The sequence below is a fragment of the Oryza glaberrima genome, chromosome 10, assembly GCF_000147395.1.
Source record: "Oryza glaberrima chromosome 10, OglaRS2, whole genome shotgun sequence".
NCBI classification, from domain to species: domain Eukaryota; kingdom Viridiplantae; phylum Streptophyta; class Magnoliopsida; order Poales; family Poaceae; genus Oryza; species Oryza glaberrima.
In genome coordinates this window covers 4,169,095-4,188,641 of record NC_068335.1, presented here as the reverse complement: position 1 = coordinate 4,188,641, position 19,547 = coordinate 4,169,095, and the positions used below count along the sequence as shown (strand labels likewise).

At 42.8% G+C, this 19,547-nt stretch overlaps 2 protein-coding genes across 5 annotated transcripts; one reads left to right on the top strand and one right to left on the bottom strand.

Annotated features, from left to right (window-relative positions):
• The first annotated feature begins 3,281 nt into the window (after nt 1–3,281).
• On the top strand, nt 3,282–10,193 carry LOC127753053 (uncharacterized). Of its 4 annotated transcripts, none has more exons than XM_052278509.1 (9): nt 3,282–3,424; nt 4,787–4,912; nt 5,471–5,569; nt 6,493–6,635; nt 7,102–7,210; nt 7,429–7,536; nt 7,873–8,013; nt 8,088–8,331; nt 9,706–10,193. In XM_052278509.1, exons 1-9 carry the CDS (start codon nt 3,335–3,337, stop codon nt 9,720–9,722), a joined length of 1,077 nt encoding a protein of 358 aa, XP_052134469.1. In that variant the 5' UTR covers nt 3,282–3,334; the 3' UTR covers nt 9,723–10,193. The 4 variants fall into 4 exon arrangements, with proteins under 4 accessions (XP_052134469.1, XP_052134470.1, XP_052134468.1 ...); XM_052278510.1 differs by lacking the exon at nt 9,706–10,193 and adding an exon at nt 8,468–8,740; XM_052278508.1 differs by lacking the exon at nt 9,706–10,193 and having other exon boundaries at nt 8,088–8,740.
• A 380-nt stretch (nt 10,194–10,573) lies between these two features.
• On the bottom strand, nt 10,574–12,558 carry LOC127753198 (uncharacterized). The gene has a single exon (XM_052278661.1). It carries the CDS (start codon nt 12,556–12,558, stop codon nt 10,777–10,779), a length of 1,782 nt encoding a protein of 593 aa, XP_052134621.1. The 3' UTR covers nt 10,574–10,776.
• Nucleotides 12,559–19,547: the final 6,989 nt, after the last annotated feature.

Below are 19,547 nucleotides of genomic sequence, written 5' to 3'. Positions count from 1 at the left end.
ACGCCGCTGCCTCGCGGCTCTGCGACGCCTTGCCGATCGCTGCTAGCTCATGCCGCCGCTCCGCACGACCGAGCCCCACCCTGCCACCCTGCGTCGCGGCCCCGAGCCTCACCCCGTCGCCGTTGGCCATCGTCCGCACTCCTCAGCGCCGCACTGCCGCCGCTTGCCTGTTCGATGGGGATTGGGGAGATGGATTGGGGAATTGGAGAATTGGGGAAATTTGGGATAGGGTTTAATCATTCATGGTCAAAAGGTCCATTTACACAAAAACAAGACCAATGGGCCTAATTGGTTGGCCTGGTTCGCTCTCTTGCGCCGCGTTCTTGCTCTCCCTCTCTCGATCGTGCTGGTGCGGCGTACTGGGAACTGGGAAGGAGGACGAGCCAGGGGGAGGGGGGGTCGCGGGAGGATCAAGGTATGGCGAGCGCCACACCTCACCATACAAGTCCTCCGCCCCTGCTCCTAATGCTTACCCGTGAAGTTTCATCTATCATCACTCCTAATGCTTACCCTTGAAAGCCCCGCTTGGGATTTTCCTTGTTGTGTCATTTTTTTCTAGATCTTTAAAATAAAGTTAAGAGCAGGCACTCACACACGCACAATCATCCTTACGAATGCACGCACACCCCACCTTTACAAGCACTTCCAGAAGACTGGCTCGGTATATCTTGAGATCGACGAAATCGTCATGAATGGCTTGTTGTCAATAAGTACTCGCCTACCATTAAAAGAACAATTAGTCATAAATGTGAGCAATCTAGTCAAGTATAAGATTTAAATATGAATGGATATGTTTTACCGTAAGTAACCTAACCAGTTGATGTATGTTCACCTTGTTCCTTTTCTCTGGCCCAAGCTAGCATGTCAATGATATTCTCATCAAAGAAAATTGTTAAAAAAAAAAGGTTAATTGGATCCATACCACTACAAATATGCCATTCTAGATAAATGCCACTACTATTCACGATATTGGCTACGTACCACTGGAATCAGGAAAATTGGAACCACGCCATCACCGTCACATTTTTTGTCAGACCTCTAGACGTGGGACCACATGTCAGTTCCATCTTCCTAATCTCTTCCTCAATCTTCCCCATCTACGTGTTTGCCTGCAACTGCTACGAGGACGACGACGGTGATGGCGGCAACTCCCGAGCCCTCCTGCCGCGGATGGGGTTGAGGACGATGGCGGCGGTGGCTCCCAAGTCCTTCTGCCGCGGAAGGGGTCGAGGACAATGGCGGCTCCCGAGCCCTCCCACCGAGGATGGGAGAAGGTCGACGACAATGGCAGATCCCGAACCCTCCTGCCATGGATGGGGTGACAGACAATGACGATGGCTCCTGAGCCCTCCCGCTGAGAATGGGAGGAGGTCGACGACGGCAACGGTGACTGTGGTGGCTCCCAAGCCCTCCCACCACGGAGGTGATCGATGACAGTGGCAACGATAGTGATGGAGGATGATGAGCGTCGGAGAGAGAGCGAGACTGGGGAGAGAGAGGGGTAGGGGAAAGAGAAGGAAGGGGAGGAAGGTGAAGAAGATGGAACTGGCAACTAGGTTCCACGTGTAGTTAGGGCTAACGGAGATTTTTGATAGATATTGTGACGGAGTGACATGTTCCAATTTCCCTAAATTCCAGTGGCACGTAACCGATATCGTGAAATAGTAGTTGTATTTATCTAAAATAGCATATTTCTATTAGCGTGGATCCAATTATACACTATGCCTCCGTCCATGAAGCTAATGACTTTTTTAAGGAATTACCATAGCTAACAGGTAGACGTACATTTTAGGAGATATATTAATCCCACTTTTTGAAAGTAACATGACCAGAATAAATAAATTCATTCATCAATTTATCATGGTCTTGTAGCACCATGTGGTCATGCATATGTTTGCAGGAGCGGAGGCATGCATGCAGGCCTAACATAGCTAGTGCTAAAGTCCTTACGCTTACCTGTTTTAGAGTTTAAACCCCTTTAAATCATCATATGATATTTGGATTAATGATCTAAACATCATCTCTATAACAAAGCAAATACAAAAGGCAGTTTTTTTTTTATCTCATGGCCACACGGAATCGTGGAGATGTCCATTAAACTCATAAATTATTAAGTGTATTGGTTATTTGGTTGCAAAAGTGTGTCACTACAAATTAGTCGCCGGCTCTCTTTTTACATAATTGATAGAAATTCGATCTTTATATTTATAAGTGGATATATACAGGTAAAAATTTCACGGCTGCATATACTCCATATCTCATGACTGAGATACATACAAATACAAACAAATCAAAAATAAAATATTAGAAGTCTACCTACAAGATTGTTCTCATCGCTTTCAACTGGAAGGATAGCCCTCTCCATGCCGTCTCACTACCAGTGCAGCAATCAAAAGCTTCCCCATTTCGTCATGAGCAAATACGGAGGCTAGAACTAGTCCGCCTAGTTGTCGGCTCTCTTGTCTCTTCATCTATCTCCAATCCATATAAGATTATACTAATATCAACTGATTTGTAGCTAGTCTATTTATTGACTACTTCCTCGTTTCACAATATAAGACTTCCGACTTTAAATAAATTCATACATCAATCTAAATATATGCCTTATATACGTGTTAAAGTTCATATAGATATTAGTATATCTAACCGAGGGATGGAGAAGCTATAATATCTTATAACGTGAAACGAGCATAGTATCAGAGTATATCTTATTATACCTGCTCTAACAATTACCCGATCATTGTCATCTTATCGCCCTGCTTATTTCCAATAGTCAATTTGATCCCTAAAATGATGATGGGTGGGATTGCCTTTCTCGAATCCTGTTCCACAACAGGATCGAAGAGATCTCAGATCGCCGGTGCTTCCACGGAGAAGACGAACAAGCGCCATTGTCCAGATCCCTATGGCCGAACTACCCGTGGATTGTCCAGATCCCCATGGCCGAAGCACCCCGTGGGGCCCACCTGTCGGAACCCGCCAAGCGAAACACACCCTCTTCTCTTCGTCAAGCTGGATCGCAACGCAAGGGCCCGCGTCCTCTTCCCTTTCCAGCCAAACCGACGCCGATGCTGTTCCACTGCAGGGCGGGCCCCACCACCTCTTCCCGAGCCATGGATCCACCCGTCAGTCACCCAAGAGAAAAACTAATTGCTATTGTGGGTGGGGTCCACCCCCTCCACGTCCACGTGGGCCACGCGGCATCCGGGCCCACTGTCAGTGAGCGAGGGGCTCCCTTCTTCTTAACACCGGAGAAGGAGAGATCCTTCCCGGCCGTCTCCTCCTCCTTCCCCTCTCCGCTCGCCTCCGCGATTCCCTTCCCATTTCGCCGCCGATGAAGGGCGGCGGGGGCGCGGCGGCGGCGTCGGCGGCGCCGGGGGACTACGTCTACTTCAAGTCCGTCGTCCCGCTCCACAAGATCTCGGTAAGCAATTTTGCACGGTGGAGGAGCTCCCCTCCTCTCTCGCGTGCGCCTCGCTAGTGCTGCTGGCGGCGTGGATTTCGGTCCTCGGCGGTGGAATTTGGTGCGGTTGGTTGTGGGGATTGTGGTTGAGGAGGGTTCCCATGCGGGTTTTTGGGGTTGATTTTGCGGGGAGGATTTAGCATGCGGGATCTACGGGATCACAATGTCTGGGTTGGATGGATAACGGGGTCCAAGTATGTGTATGGTTTAGTTCTAGTTTTAGGGAGGGAGGAAATGGGTTTAGGTTGATTGGCATTTCCCCGTTCTGGATGATGGCATTTGGTGCGGTTTTTGTCTAGATCATGATCATCAATTCGTCATGATCATGAGTAATTCGGGCAGCATCTTTTGCTCCGTTGGATGAGATGCCGACAATGATTCTAAGCTCCGATGTTTATGTCGTCATTTCTCTCCAGTGCCTTGATTCATAGTATCTGGTTATGATCCTCTCTTTTTTTTAGAGAGATCAAGAGCGTTAAGCTTTAGTATTCCTTAGTTACTTTGCCTTAAATTTCTTAAAATCTCGTCAACTCCACCGTCTAGCAAGTGAACAAATCAAGTTATCTAGTAGCAATTAGGGGTTGGTTTGGTTAGATGTAACCTGCTGACTAAATTTGGTACCTATGGGAGTTATCCGTATATATTTTTTATCTTTGCCTTCTTGAGTGTCATATGCAGTGTGTCTTGGTGATTCTGTGCAGAATTGACACTAGTAATGTGATCTGAATTGCGATGTATGATGGGATTGGCTTATGGTGTCCCAGAGTCCCCATGTTTTTATTGATCTTCTTTTTTCCTGCAATTTCTTTCTTTTTTTTATTGCTTTTACCTTGCTATTGAAATATGTGTGCTTGACTGCTTGCTTTTCGCTATGCATAATAGAATATCTTAGATTAAGCTATTTTGCTTTGTCTACTTAACTTATTCATCGATTATAACAGCAGATATGCATATTGCATCATTCTCTGCTTACGAGTTTCCTCAATCTGTACAAAGTGAACTGTAGGATGTACAAATTTTGAATGTGAATATGCGTTACATGCCAACTTCTTCTCAACTTTGTATTATTATAATGTGTGATGGATGCCATTCTAATAAAAACCAAGCTGCTTTCTTCAATTCTTTGCATGAATTTCTCAATTTTATTCATATGGTTGACCAGTTTCTCTGCTTTGTTCTTCAACATGGCAGAATTATAATTTGTGATGTATCCCTTTTTGAAGAAAATAAATTTGCTGCCTTCATTTTTTTAAGAACTAATTTTTTAATCATTACATACGATTGGCTAGATTCTAATCTGTTTCCTTATTGGAGGTTTTGTAGATTGGACCGAAATTATGGAGGTACTATGATTTTGGACCAAAGACTGTTCCACCTCTTGTCTGCATCCCAGGAATTGCAGGAACGGCTGATGTGTACTACAAACAGATCATGTCTCTCTCTATGAAGGTTCCTAGTACCTGCTTTGAGACTATTTTTTTCATACCTGATCTGGTTTTGGTTTTCAGTTCTCATGCATACCTACAAACATATACCGATATGTTTATTATTTGCATTTGTAGTCTTGTAGTGCTAAGTTTTTTTTTTTTAAAAAAAGAACTACAAAAAAGTCATGGTCAAGTGTTCTGTACTTGGTCCTTGGACCTGTTCTCAATCATTCTACCAAACAATAATTTCACTCTCAACATAAACAGTTTTTATCTTGAACTACTAAAATTTGAAGTATCAATGAAGATCTGAAGTAATTTGGAAATATTAGTACATGATGCATAGTAAGACTGTTAATATGATCAAGAATCCTTGTATTCTTGGTGCAGCTTTAGTACCTTAGGATGTATTCATCTTTAGGTTATATTTAGTGTGTCAGTTTTGAATACGAACATCTCCATCTACTTGTAATTAATTTGAATGCCACTCATATATTTCTGAAACCTTGTTGATCTCTGTTCTATAGGCAATTAGTTAATCGCAATTTACTACACCCTTCATTTCTCACTTCTCTTTCAGGGTTATCGAGTGATGTCAATTGATGTTCCTCAAGTTTGGAATCACCAGGAATGGATTCATTCATTTGAAAAATTTTTGGACTCCATGAATATCCATCATGTAAGGAAGTCTTCCCTTCCTTCTGCATTTCTTTTATGCATTGCAGTCTTAGAACTGTCCAACCATTCATATTTTAAGCCATGTATTCTTCATTTCCACTCTTCTTGTGCCTCTTGCAACCTATAAGGCTGTGTTCGTTTTGTTGTTTGGGGGGGGGGGGGGGACCCTTCTCCCCAGCACGCAAAACGGAGTGGTGGATTAGCGCATGATTAATTAATTTTTAACTCAAAAACTTGGAAAATAGATTAATATGATTTTTCTAAAAGCAACTTTCCTATATAAAGTTTTTGTAAAAAATACACCGTTTAGTAGTTTGGGAAGCGTGCGCATGGAAAACAAGGGAAATAGAAATTGGGAAAGTGTAGTGTAGAACGCAGCAAAGTATGTACTCCCTCTATTCCATTATATAAGACACAACCACTTTTCTTAGATGTTTCATAATATAAGGCATGCATGCAAGCATGCAATTAACTATTACATCTTCTCCATTAAATTATTACTTTTTTAAATCCTCCACTCTCATGTTATCTAATCCTATTGGATGCATGCATTATATTTATTAGGATGATTCAAACTAGAAGATGATAATAATTATTTCTTGGTCTTTGGGTTAAGGGTGGTCGTGCCTTATATTTTGGAATGGAGGGAGTATACAGGATTGTCATAGCAGTGAGAATATAAATATGCTATAGTCAGCTCTGAACAATATGAAATCAATTTGATGTTACCTACTACTTCATGAAAGACTGCTTTTGCTTATTCTTTCTGCAATTCCCAGTTTGCATGATTCACTTCTTTATTAAGGAGTCTATAGTAGAGTGTGTTAGTTTGTTCCTTGTATGTCAGCAGAAGTTTTTGTTTCATTTCGTTGAGTTTTGAGTTATTTAATACTAATTTATTTATTTTTTCATTGGAGAAAACAGGTTCATATTTATGGTACATCTCTTGGTGGATTTCTTGCACAAATATTTGCTCAACACCGTCCAAGGAGAGTAAAGTCCTTGGTCCTATCAAATACTTTTCTTGAGACACATAAGTTTGCTGCTGCTACGCCATGGTCTCCTGTGTATGTATTCTTTCTGAGATTTGTTATGGTTGCATCATAATCTATTCATATGCCATGATCCTGCAAACTTTCAGCCCCATCTTTTCGCTTATGCTTATCAGCCAAAATTTGAATTTTCAACCTTAAATTTGGAGTTGATTTTGAGGTTTTTTCATCGAAGTTTATTTTTCAGCCTTTGCTTTTAAATCGCTGACTACACGTATATATAAGTTTTATCCACAAATTATTTTTTGTTTGCAAATATGCCGAATAAGCGAAACGATGGGGGTGTTTCTTTTATCAGGATTGTGTCCTGAGGCCAAAGTCATTTCATACAACTAGAAGTACATCACTAGAAAAAAAAACGTAACACATTGGTGGACATCATATACTCATAAAATCTGATTTTTCCATATAAAAGTATACTTTATTATTGGATGTAAATTATAGAGAATAATTCTGTCAAACAACTTTTTTGACATTGCAGTGTTAATTGGACCCCTTCTTTTTTGCTGAAGCGGTACCTATTGACAGGAATCCGAGATGGCCCCCATGAACCGTTTATTGCAGACTCAGTGGATTTTGTTGTGAGTCAGGTCAGGATCAACTGTAAACATTTTATTTGATGTTTGAACTAATTTCATACATGTTATAAATATGAGCATTCAAACTTTATCTGAAATTGTAATGTTAGGTATTGCTAGTTAGATGACTACTCTGTGCTTGACAACGCATTGTTACTCAGTGTTGCTCTTCTATTTTACTGGGCTTGTTATTGTTGTTAACAAATTAAAATCTAAATTTTGCATGCCAGGTTGAGACGCTGTCAAGAGATGATCTCTCATCAAGGTTGATGTTAAATGTTAATGTTGCATCAGTTGGATCATTAATGCTACCTGATTCACTCATCACTATAATGGATGTAAGTTACCTCGACCCAAATAATACAAGTGATTCTCATGTGTTTCTGTTTATATAGGGTTTATTTATTATTATTTTCCATTCTATTGATTGGCTGCACCAGTTAAGAGATAATCTAAGGCTAGCATGGTATTAAGAAGGAATGATTCTTAATCAGTATGTCATGTGTAGGTATGCTGGGAGATAAGCATGCTAAATTTTTGTACCTTAGAAGTTACAATCAAGTATGAAGTTGAAATCATCAGAAAAGGGTGCCCAAGGGTTCCCATTATCAGAGACCTTGAGCATCCCAGTGTCCCTTGAATGCTAACTGTGTGTGTTGAACATATTTGCACAGACAAACGACTATTCCGCTGTTCCTCAGCAGTTAAAGGACCAAGTGAATGAAAGGTACCCAGGTGCAAGGCGTGCAGTACTAAAGACGGGCGGTGATTTCCCCTTCCTGTCACGTCCTGATGAGGTTAATTTGTACCTTCAGGTATTGTAAACGCTTCTTCTGCAATCTTTCAGTTTTGAAGGATTTATGAATGACAATTTTGAAAACAATGGCAGCTACATTTGAGACGAGTTGGAGTAGAACCTAGACCAGATCTGGTCCAAGGTTTCACACGTAATGGCAGTGCTGGGAGCTCAAAGGACCAAAAAGATGGTGGAAACAATTTTGACAATCATCCTGGAGATAATGGTGGCCCTGGTTCAGGGGGTCATGATCGTGAGACACAGAATTCTGGATCAGAATCACATGATTCTGATGAATCAATACCAACGAGCACAATGCTTGCCAATACCATTCTAGGTACGGTTAGCTCAACCCTGCAAGCTTCACTATGTGTGCTCTTGATACATCATTACTATGAGTCCGCTTTGTATATTTCGTCGAGACAGCCATTGGATGTATGAAGTAGGGAATCACCCCTTTTGCCCCCATGTAGAGCTCGCTTTGTAGAATATCATCGTGGTACGAGTGTCATAGCTTCTTTGGAGTGGGTTCTTACTTCGTCGCTGCCAACGGGAAAGGCACATCAACAACCAGGAAAACAACTTCTGTATGTTTGTATATTAGCTCTTGTTTCTTTATCAATCCTTCTTTTTGTGTTTCTAGGCCTGTAAATTGAATTTGATCTGCCTGAGACATGAATATGATTGCTTAATTTTCTTGTAGTTGCACCATAAAAAGTTGCGTACAGTTTCATGATTCCATCCAACTTATTTTTCACCAATTCATGATTGTTATGCCTATTATTATATTTGATTGCCATCAACATATCTATCATGAACAGATCGTGCCAATCTTCTTGTGGCAATTTCTGTACATGGAGGGATAATCAGATTCAGTTGAAGTATCTACCTTTGCTATTTCTGTTACTTGTTTTTATCCATCCCTTCTCTCTTTTTCTTCTCGTTTCGTTGGGACTACTAGGTGAGGTAGGGCGGATTTCATAGCCTACCATTTTGATCCTGAAGGTGTTTTTCCTTCCTCCGTCCATTTTCCATTGCACTGTTTGTAAACCAGGTGAAATTATTTCTATCTTGATGCATGTCCATAGCTAAGATATGTGCCGCTTGGTTGCAGTGCGCCGTACCGAATTGATATTGAAATCTTCAAAAGCCTCACCCTTTGTTTTTTATTTTTATTTTTTGGCCATCGTATGAGTCCCCATGTATCAATCGTTCAGGAAAATCAACAATATATTTCGTACTTGTACACTGTCAGTTTCTAGGATTATTTCTGTACTCCCATTTCTTCTGTTAGCTGGAACCAGCATCTTCGCTAGCGTAGCATCGTTGTGAAGTACTTCATTCCGTTGATTAGTGCTTAATTAAGAACTTATAGTACACTGGAGGCAAGTAGAACAGCCGCTCCAGTGGCATATACAGAGTAGTTATTGTATAACCAATATTGTTCTACTTATTAGTCTAGTTTCCTCTCATCTCTCACGAAGTACTGTCATCTTAAAGATATAAATTGTACGAGCAATAAGGCTAAAGTCACATGGCTACAGAGAATATCCATCTTAAATCTCATGTGTATCATTTTATCATACAAAATTTTCCATAGCAACAATCAGGGTTACTTGTACGAATGTACGATTGTAGTTTCAGATGGGGCTTTTGTTATTCATCATTTGCCTGAATTTTTCTAATCTAGTACCATTTTTTTTCACAACAGCTCACATCGCATTGTGACTCGTACAACTTCAAACCATCTTTGTCCCCCTACCTGCGGCGTCACACACTGCACCCACCACTGGCATCGGCCACCTCTCCTCGTGTGCTACCTCCCTTCCTCGCCGGTGTGCGAAACTCCACCGTCTCTGATAGCTTGTACCACTAAGATGCCATCATCTTCCGCCTCATAACCAATGTATATCTACACTGGTCCGCTGCCCTCCTTCATTCTTATGGCTTTGGCACCACCAGCAACACACCACGGCCTATCTATGTCCATCGTTCATCGTCGGTCTTCCACCACCCCGCCCATCACTCTAAAGCCACCATCACCGCCCTCTGCCTCCATCCCATCGTAGCCAACCCTGAAACCCTAATTTGTATTGGAGTTCGTGGGTTGTAGGCAGAAAGTTTGTCGCTGTTATCACTATCGTTGTCTACGTCTATGGTGAGTCGTGTTGACCAAGAGTTATGAAAATATAATGTGGACTAATCAATAGTATTCCTTCCATTTTGAATTACTTATCGTTATAAATTTCTCCTAAGTCAAACATTTTAATCTTTGACATATAGTTTATCTTTATAAGATTTACATTATTAAAAAAAAGGAGATTTGGAAGGAGAGACGTCCCTCTAAATATTTTAAAGAAGAAATTATGAGGATGTTAGAGATTGAACACGACACATCAGGATTGAAACCATATACCACATACCCCTTAACACAGCACTATCAACATCTCATAAGATTTACATTATTAGATTCACTATAAGAAATTTTGATATAATTCACATGTAACTAATGGTCAAATATCAATAAGTTTGACTCGACGGAATAAGAGAGATCAAATATTGATAAGCCATTCCCAATTCGCCCAAATCGTGGCCTTTATGAACAATCCTAGCAATGCAAGAAATAATGACACATTAATTTGTGTTTTTTTCAATTAAAAACGTATGTAGTTCACTGATATGGAAATGCATTGAACTTAAATGACACAATTTTTTGTTGGAGACTAGAAGAACACGCACGCCAAGTTAAAGCAGAGACAGCAAGCTCGTCACACGATAATACTTAAGTCGAACCATGTAGCTTCGTCCCCGACGCCTCCTCCGGCGTCACCTCGCCGCGGTGCCCTTCCGCCGCCGGCGCCGGCGCCGCCGCCTTGAACCTCGCGTAGATGTCCCCCCTGTAGAACCCCCTCGTCCTCCACACCAGCACCAGCGACACGATCACGGCGAAGAACGTCGCCGCCGTCACGATCAGGAACGACGCCCTGAAGCACCGCACGCCGGCGCACGCCCTGTGTCCGGCGCCGCCGCCGCCGTTCTGCCTCGCCGCCTCGGCGTCGTACAGCGCGCCGGCGACGCGCACGTTGAATATGTACGCGCCGATGGGGCTCGCCACCATGCCCAGGTTGTAGAGCGTGGCGTAGTACTTGAGCCCGAACACCTCGGAGACGATGGAGAAGAGCAGCGTGTACAGCCCGCCGAAGCTGAAGCCGACGACGACGGACGCCGCGTACAGGCCGTGCGGCACGCCGAGCGCGATGAGGAGGTAGCCGGCGCTGGAGACGACGAGCACCAGCGTGAGCATCAGCGGCCGCGGAAACCTGTAGCGCGACAGGAGGAGCTCCGAGAGCGAGCCGACGCCGGCGCGGCCGGCGTACATCCAGATGTTGATGAGCGAGGCGAAGGTGTTCACGCTCCTCGCCGGGTAACCCAGCGACTGGCTGATCTGCCCCATGTTGTCGATCGCCGTCAGCGAGCCGCCGGCGCCGCAGATGACGCACACGAACAGCACAACCTGCGGGATCGTGTAGTCCTCCCCGTGCGCCGGCGGGTTGAACGTTCGCTTCAGGCACGAGCCGACGCCGCATGTCGACGCCGGTGGTGGTGGTGGTGTCTCGACGACGGGCTGAGGCGGCGGCGCCGCCGCGGGGAGAGTTTCTTGGACATCGGCCTCCCTCCGGATTCTGAGCTCCTGTCTGATGACGACCGCGAGGGGGAGGAGGAGGAGGAGGAGGAGGAGGAGCACGATGGCCGTCGCGGCGTAGGCGGCGTGCGAGAAGCTGATGGTTTTCTGGAGCACGATCATGACGAGGAGGTAGGAGGCGACGGCGAAGGAGATGTAGAGGAAGGAGAAGATGGGGCCATTGCTGCCTCCGCCGCCGACGCGGCCGTTCGTCGGCCGGTGCGGCATGACGCGGACGACGCGGAGGAACACGAGGGAGATGGCGGCGGGGAGCCAGGCGATGAGCAGTATCAGCGACCCGGCGTCGTGGCCGCCGCCGTAGATGGCGAGGTAGAGCTGCGGGAGGACGGCGCCGCTGAGCCCGGCGAACCCCTTGAGGAGGCCGACGACGACGCCGCGGCTCTCCGGGAAGCTCTTGACGCAGGTGACGAGCGCGCCGGTGTTGGCGAAGGCCTGCGAGTCGGCGCCGGCGGAGATGCAGGCGCACATGAGCCAGAGCGGCGGGCGCGCGACGCGGCCGGCGACGGCGAGGTAGACGACGAGGTAGCCCGCGAGGCTCATGCAGGCGCCCACGGCGAGCACGGCCGACGGCGGCGCCACCTCGGCGACGAGGCCGGAGACGATGCCGGCGTTGGCGCCGAGCTCCTTGAAGAAGGAGAGCGTGTTGAGCGTCCGTTGGTCGTAGCCCAGCGACGACTTGAGCGCGCCGGAGTAGATGCTGAAGATGTTGGTGCCGCCCGACGCCGACATGATCACCATGCACGCGAGCATCATGAACCACCGCCCCGTCACCACCTGCTTCGCGAACAGCGCCGCCGCCGGCATCTTCCCCAGCCGCGGCCACGGTCTCCCGCCGCCGCCGGCGCCCGCGCCGAACACCATGGCGCGCGACGCGACGCGACGCGCGCTTACGTAGCTGGCTTGCTCTAGCTACGTACTCGAGCTTGTCGCTTGCAGCTGGGATAGCGTGAGTGTTGTACATGTATTTATAGAGTGTTGAAGGAATACGGTACGTACGTAACGTATCTGAAATTCCACCTGCATAAATTAGGAAAGTTTATTTTCAAAATAAAAATTGCTTCAAGCTTCTTAAATTAGAAGAGTCTACCACTTCAAAAGGAGGGGAAAAATACAGAGAAATGTGTGTATTGCTCGATTATAAATTAAAATTCGTGAAGGTTTCTGGTTTTAATGTAAAAGACTCAACCGTTTGATACAGCTCCTAGGAGAATTAGGAGAATGAAGCGGAGCTGATGAGTGGTGAGAATATCCCTCCATCCTCGTATTGTAATTTTTTAGCAACGGAGCGATAGCTTCGTTATATGTTATCTAAGATTTTGAAAGTGTTTGATAGAGTTATAGCTCTATGGGACAAAAACATCAAAGTAAAAGTTGTATCAAACGGTGTTTTGTTTATTCTGAATAAATATCCGAAATTCAGAGAGAGAATCTTAGTACAAGCGATGGATGTATAAAGAAGTATTGCATGAGTAGAATGAGAGGTTGGGGAGAATAAATATTGACATATTCTACCTAAAAGATAGAAAATGACCATGTGTGACAACTTAGTTATTTGTACATCGTCAAGGGGTTGAACTCCGTGGCTCATTGGTCTTTGCACGAACTCGACCACCCTAGCTCAGCCACCAATCCTCCACCCTAGCTCAGCCACCGGTCCTCACTCCTCACTCAGTTAGTTTGTGAAGCAGGGGGAAAAAATTTCCAGCGACACTTTCACAAAAATACATTTTAGCGTTAGAAAAAATATTTTGTTGTCCGCACCATACTTCCTTTAAAAAAAATCATTTGATGCTCAAGATTTAAAACTCTTATCCCTCCATTCCTCTGTAACTTTTTTTTTCACAGAAAACTTGTTAGTGCGCCATTCCCAAGTCCTAACATGCGTTTTTTTTTCCAATTTTACCATTAACGGCACAAACAAAGTTTTTTTTCCTTTTTTCCCCTAAGACTAGAGCGTTTCCCTTGATTGGACAAGTATCAGTAGCTTTTTGCTCCATGTGCATTTTCCAACTAGATTGGGAGTACTTTAAACCAGGAGCATTTAGCCATCATGTACAAGTTCCTTAAGATAGACTAATCTTTTGCCATTCAAAGTTATTTCGTTTCCTGCTATCTTGTACTCCCTCCGTTTTAAGTCATAACACGTTTTAACTTTGGTCAAAGTCAAACTGCAAGTTTATCTAAATTTATAGATAAATATAGTAATATTTATAATACTAGATTAGTTTTATCAAATCAATAATTAAATATATTTTCATAATAAACTTATCTTGGGTTAAAAATGTTACTATTTTTTCTACAAACTTGGTCAAATTTAAAGTAATTTGATTTTGACCAAAGTCGAAACGTCTTATAACTTAAAACGGAGGGACTAGACTACATTTTTGTTTTATGCTTGGCCCTTTCTTCATCGCCGATCTTTTTTTCTCTATAGCTTGCAAGTATTTTCGCATTAAACTTAACCACTGTCAAAAAAAATTAGAAATGTTTATTGTTGGATGGAGCCACGGAGGGAGTATATACGAACGGAGGAAGTAGAGTTTTTTTAAAGCATGGGTTGTACACATTTACATTAATTAAAAAAACATTTAGTCAACTCATGAGACTGAAATCAGAGTATTAATTAAGATGTGTCCGCTGTGTGTAAACTACTATCTTAGGTGATGCAGTTTCATTTTTTAGGGAAAAAAAAGCGGTACACTTAAATCGTGAGATGCTGAAACCCTCTATTTCATAAATGAACTACTTGTCACTGTCCAAAGTTCAAACTTTTACAAGAATTATTTTTTCTAGAAATACGGTATAAACGCAGATGCTCACATACGCGTATTATCGTCCCTTTGAACACGCATATATGCACACGTTTTTCTCCTATGTGCATCTGTTTTCTCCTATATGCATCTCTGAAAAACTAGACCGATATATATTAATATCGACAAGGTCACCACGAGCGACGCAATATATTTTAAGATCGATGAAGTCACCGCTAATGACACGACATATCTTAAAATTGACGAAGTAACTACGAGCGACACGACATATCTTAAGTTTGACGAAGTCACCATGAATGGCTCGCTGTCGAAGGGTACGTCACCTACCATAAAAATAAATAGCTATAAATGTAAGCTAGCACACGTGTCAAGTTTAGAATTTGAACTCAGGTGGTGGTACGCTGTATCTCATTTTGCTTTTACGAGAAAATTATGCATAAAATTTATTTGTTTGCAGGGAATGTGTAAGTGTCATGTGTGCCTCTGTTCTGATCACGCGTACGTCTGTTGTTACGATGTTATCACAGGATTATGCTATCGAAATTCGTTCAATTTTATTAAGGTTCACTCGTGGCAATTTTTAATTTTTTTATGCAATCAGGATGTGCTCCATCGGCTCATGTCCATCCTAATCAGGGCTCTCTGTTACGGTGGCTGGGGGGTTGCTATCCTAGTGTTGACAAAAATATTAAAAGAACAGAAAAAAAGGACTATTAAACCAATGATTAGGACCAATATGAACTTAGTTAAATTCATGGCATGTGGGATACACAACATATATGTTCCCACTAGAATTAATAGTGATATTCCATTTGTATGTTGGATGGTAGTTACTTTTCTAAAGTCGAAGTCAATTTCCACAACCCAATTGGTCTGAGCAGGAAGTGACTTATGTTTAAGGAAGCAATAGTTTTAGTACAGAACTACAGGCACTACCATGGAATATTATGGAACACTTACATAAACTAGGACAGTTATAGTGCATTATTAGTATAGAGAATTTAGGACATTTCCCTTCAAATAAAAGAATTTAGGACATTTCCATTTATAAAACGAATTTAGGACATGTTTAGTTGTTGCCGAAAAAAGCTTATCAGGATTTGGTAATATGGAACTCTGCAACAGAAAATTTAGTGTTGCAACGTAGTTTAGTGTTGGCAGTGATATCTAATATTGCTTAATTATATCTACTGTTTTATTGTATTCAAATTATGATTTATAAATGATGCTTTTTGTGCAAATATCTTATAGCCTTTTCTTTGTGAATATCTTGCATCATACCTTCCTTTTGGTATGACTTATTGAGTACGGTGGTTGGTACTCAGTTTTACTTTATTTTTCCCCACCCCAGAAGCAGAGAATTGTTCAGATGGTGAGTTCTTTGAGGATTAAGCTTGTTCCGGACGTTGAGGATGCCTGTGGATTATGGAGGAAGCTATGTTTTGGTCGTGAAGATTAAGTTTATATTATTTGTTTATTTCCACTGCGTTTGTAAGAATTATTTATTATTTTTGTAAGACGTGGATCTGTTTATCAATTTGTTGTTTGTATACTCTGGCTGGTTATGGACAGAGATTTTAATACACATTTGGCTTAAAAATTCGAGTTAGCGAATTTATGGGCGTGACAGCGGCATAAATAACCAACACGTAGTCGATGACATGGTAGTCTTCCTCCTTGAATACAGACTCATCGAGATCAGAGATGGCGCTAGATCCCTCTTGTCAGCCTCCATAGGCACCATATTGGGTCTGTCTAGGCTTATCTCTGATGTCGATGTCTGGCGGCATGTGTTGCCAGTGTTGGTGTCTATTCTGACTTGTGTGTCGATCTGTGTTGGTCTTGTATGTTCTTTCTCCCTAGGGGGTCTTGTATTTATACCTATAGATATCCCCTTGTCCAAATATGACTAGGGAGACCAATATAGAAATAATCTGAGTAGTACTTGTCGTTTCCATATAGAACCTACTCGTCCTTCCTTATCCGGAACTTCTTTTATATATTCTATATATGAGGTATGATTCCGTATAAGACTTGGTATATGGTGGACCCCGCCGAGTTTAGTCGATTACTATTGGGTATGTGGTATCCATAACCATGACACTAATATTCTCTAAATTTTTCACATTTCCTATTGCAACTCTGAATTCGTAAAAAAAATTAATGTATTTTTGAGATTCGGCAAAAAATGCCATATTTATCATCATAAGGTTAAACAACTGTTATATGGCATTCAAGCGTCGTAGCGATCGTGTCGACCATATGACCTGGAATGGGACAGGCTAGCTTAGTAGTTCTTTCTTAATGGCTTTATCCTACGGGCTTAAGGACTTCCGCGAATCCCGTGAGCGTGGGCTAGCGATGAGGGTTGCCATTGTTGCGGAATCCGATTAGATGATGTGGATCACCGTTGTTGCGGGAATCACCCGCAGAGATAATTGCCAGATGGGATTGATGAAAAGCTTGTGACCTTAGTCTTGCCGGCATACACCATGAAGTGTGCTTAGGCGCTGGCGTGGTGGCGGTGTAGCGCGGGCGTTAAAATGTTTAAGGCGTCTATGGGTACAGCGACACACCTCTGCAGAGTGTATGAATTGTGATATGTCACTCCCTGTTTCGGGTAGAAACTGCGAACGCGGTAGGAAAGGAATCTATCGGAGGTTCTAATAGCTGTGGTGCCTTATATGTACTAGATTTTATAATTACTTAATATGAGCTTTTACTACACTTTTTTATGATAAAATTTCTTGTTGGATTATGGGATTTGGAGATATATGTATTATGCAGGTGGATTATGGGCTTATATTATTTGGATTGCTATAGTTGGACTTGTTGAGTACCATTCGTACTCATCCCCTATATATTATTCCTTGTAGTGTTGAGCTAACAATTAGGTGAAGAGAGGATTCTACAAAATTGATCAAGTGTTGCATACCTCTACATCAAATTACTGTTGAAGGTGATGAAGATCTATAAGAGCAAGGTACTGTTAGTGCTATTATTTTGGTAAAAACTAATTTCTTATGGTTTCTATTTAATGGGTTTCGCTACAATTGTTTCTGCTATGCTACTCTGGTGTGCCTATTTCTTGGTAAGTTGGTTCTTACTAAGGAATGAGCCGTAGACTGGTATTCTACCTCGGAAGTGGAATACGAGGGTCGCTACACAAGGTAACAAAAGGCTGAGTATGATAAGCATAAGAATAGGGAAAGGAAAAGGAAACTGGACTGGAATAAGAATAGTGCTCGGCTCGTCATACTGTTGACGGTCCTTAAATCATAATATTTGACCGTCAATACCTGCATATAATAGAATAAAATGTGGTATCCAACTTAGTGGTAGGGATTATTACTAATCATTTCCACTAGTATTGGTGAAGTATGTGTATGTAGGTATTTTGAAAAGAAAACACATCCGTCAAGCGACAAACTGCACCTCCGCGCATTCAGGACGTATTTACACGGATTGGAGGCCCCATAAGTCAATTAAACAACTCCAAATGGGCCCAACTATCATGCCAATGGGCTGAGGGCCTCAAAATTAGTGTCCACGATGAAAAATGGGCCGAACGGAGCCGTCTCGGGTTCAGCCGAACTGTTCGGCCGAACCACTTTGGTGGCTGTTCATCGCCATCCTTTACATGGACGGTCCTGATTTCATCCCAATGACGGTTGCGGGGTAGTTTGGTCGTTTCCCATACCTGTAACCGTCATATGGAGGCTATAAATAGAGCTCCTCTCATTCATTCACAACACACAACTTTGAGCTGAATTACAAGAGGCTCTATTGTATCTTTTGTATATTAGAATAAGGTAGAGAGTGAGGAAAAACTCTGGAGGAGTGCCCGGAAGTTTGGCGCTCATCTGACTTCTACCTCGACGAGTGTAGCTTTCTAGGAGGAATTCTGGAGGAGTACCGAAGCTGTCGGTACACTCTGCTCTAGGTTCGGAGAACTTCTTCTATAAAGTAAGCATTCGTGTTCCTTTCTTATGTTATTTAAATACTTTGTTTAAGTAAGATATATTTCCATCTTTGCGGGTTCATTGTTTAGTATTCATACTAAGTGCTCTAGTACTAGGACTCTGGATAGAGAAGGAAGTTCCTGTACAAGTATTAGAGTAGTAATTAATAACTTAGACGTGATGTCTAGGTTAGAGATTACCTTTGTTTGTTGTGTATCCCACGGATTTGTCAGAAGTAGGCGGCAGGTGGTGACAGCCCTGAATCCCGTCCCAGTAATCCTCCACGTTCGAATACATCATAGAGCTATAGCCGGAACCACGCTGGCAGACCAGCAGGGATCGGTGCCCGAAGCAACAGATAGGGAATTACCTTTACTTAGCTTAGATAATTAAAACACATAGAGAGTCCTCTCTAGCCTGCCTACCTTTAGTTTTTGTCCTTGGATTGTCTTAGCCTTAGGTAGATTACACACGTTCCCTGAGTTCGATATCCTTTTGCGGTCACCCGAAGGTGAAGTGCTACAGCGGTATTCCGTGCGCTTGCGGATTTATCTGTGGTCGTAAGAAATACCAACACATACAAAACGGAACCGTGGCGGCAAAGGGGTTGGTAGATACGACGAACCGCGAACGGGGAGAGTGAACCGGGAATGGTTCACGACCAAAGAAGGGAGAGGAAAGAATTATTAATTCAACTCCTGACATTTTAACTTGACAGTATTACTTCCTCTACTCTGTATATTCCTCTGAACATCCTGTTAATGATCTAAAGCAAAGCTAATACCAAAAAATTCTCCCTAACCATTCCAATTATTAAATGCATTATTCATTAGGGTTTCCTCCTAGTTAACAGAGTTATATAGTTAACAAAGTTATAGATGATTCAACAATGATTTAGAAACTACGAAAAATGGAAAAACTCCAGGTGTGACAGCCGCCAAGTCAACCATAGCTAGATGCACTTGTGTGATTACGATGAATATAAAGCAACACCGGCTTCGACCAACAGGAGTATGGCTATTACCTATCAGATAAGGGGTCCGAGCGTGTATAAAAATCCTTGTCTCCATCTTTTTTACTTCAATCTCGCATATACCCTGGTACCGACAATCTTCAT

Excerpts from the sequence above, each read along its gene's own strand:
- LOC127753053 (XM_052278508.1), top strand. The coding sequence starts at position 3,335 with ATGAAGGGCGGCGGGGGCGCGGCGGCGGCGTCGGCGGCGCCGGGGGAC. Across the intron at positions 3,425-4,786 it reads TCCCGCTCCACAAGATCTCG|ATTGGACCGAAATTATGGAG; the intron begins GTAAGCAATTTT and ends GAGGTTTTGTAG. Across the intron at positions 7,211-7,428 it reads TGGATTTTGTTGTGAGTCAG|GTTGAGACGCTGTCAAGAGA; the intron begins GTCAGGATCAAC and ends TTTGCATGCCAG.
- LOC127753198 (XM_052278661.1), bottom strand. The coding sequence starts at position 12,558 with ATGGTGTTCGGCGCGGGCGCCGGCGGCGGCGGGAGACCGTGGCCGCGG.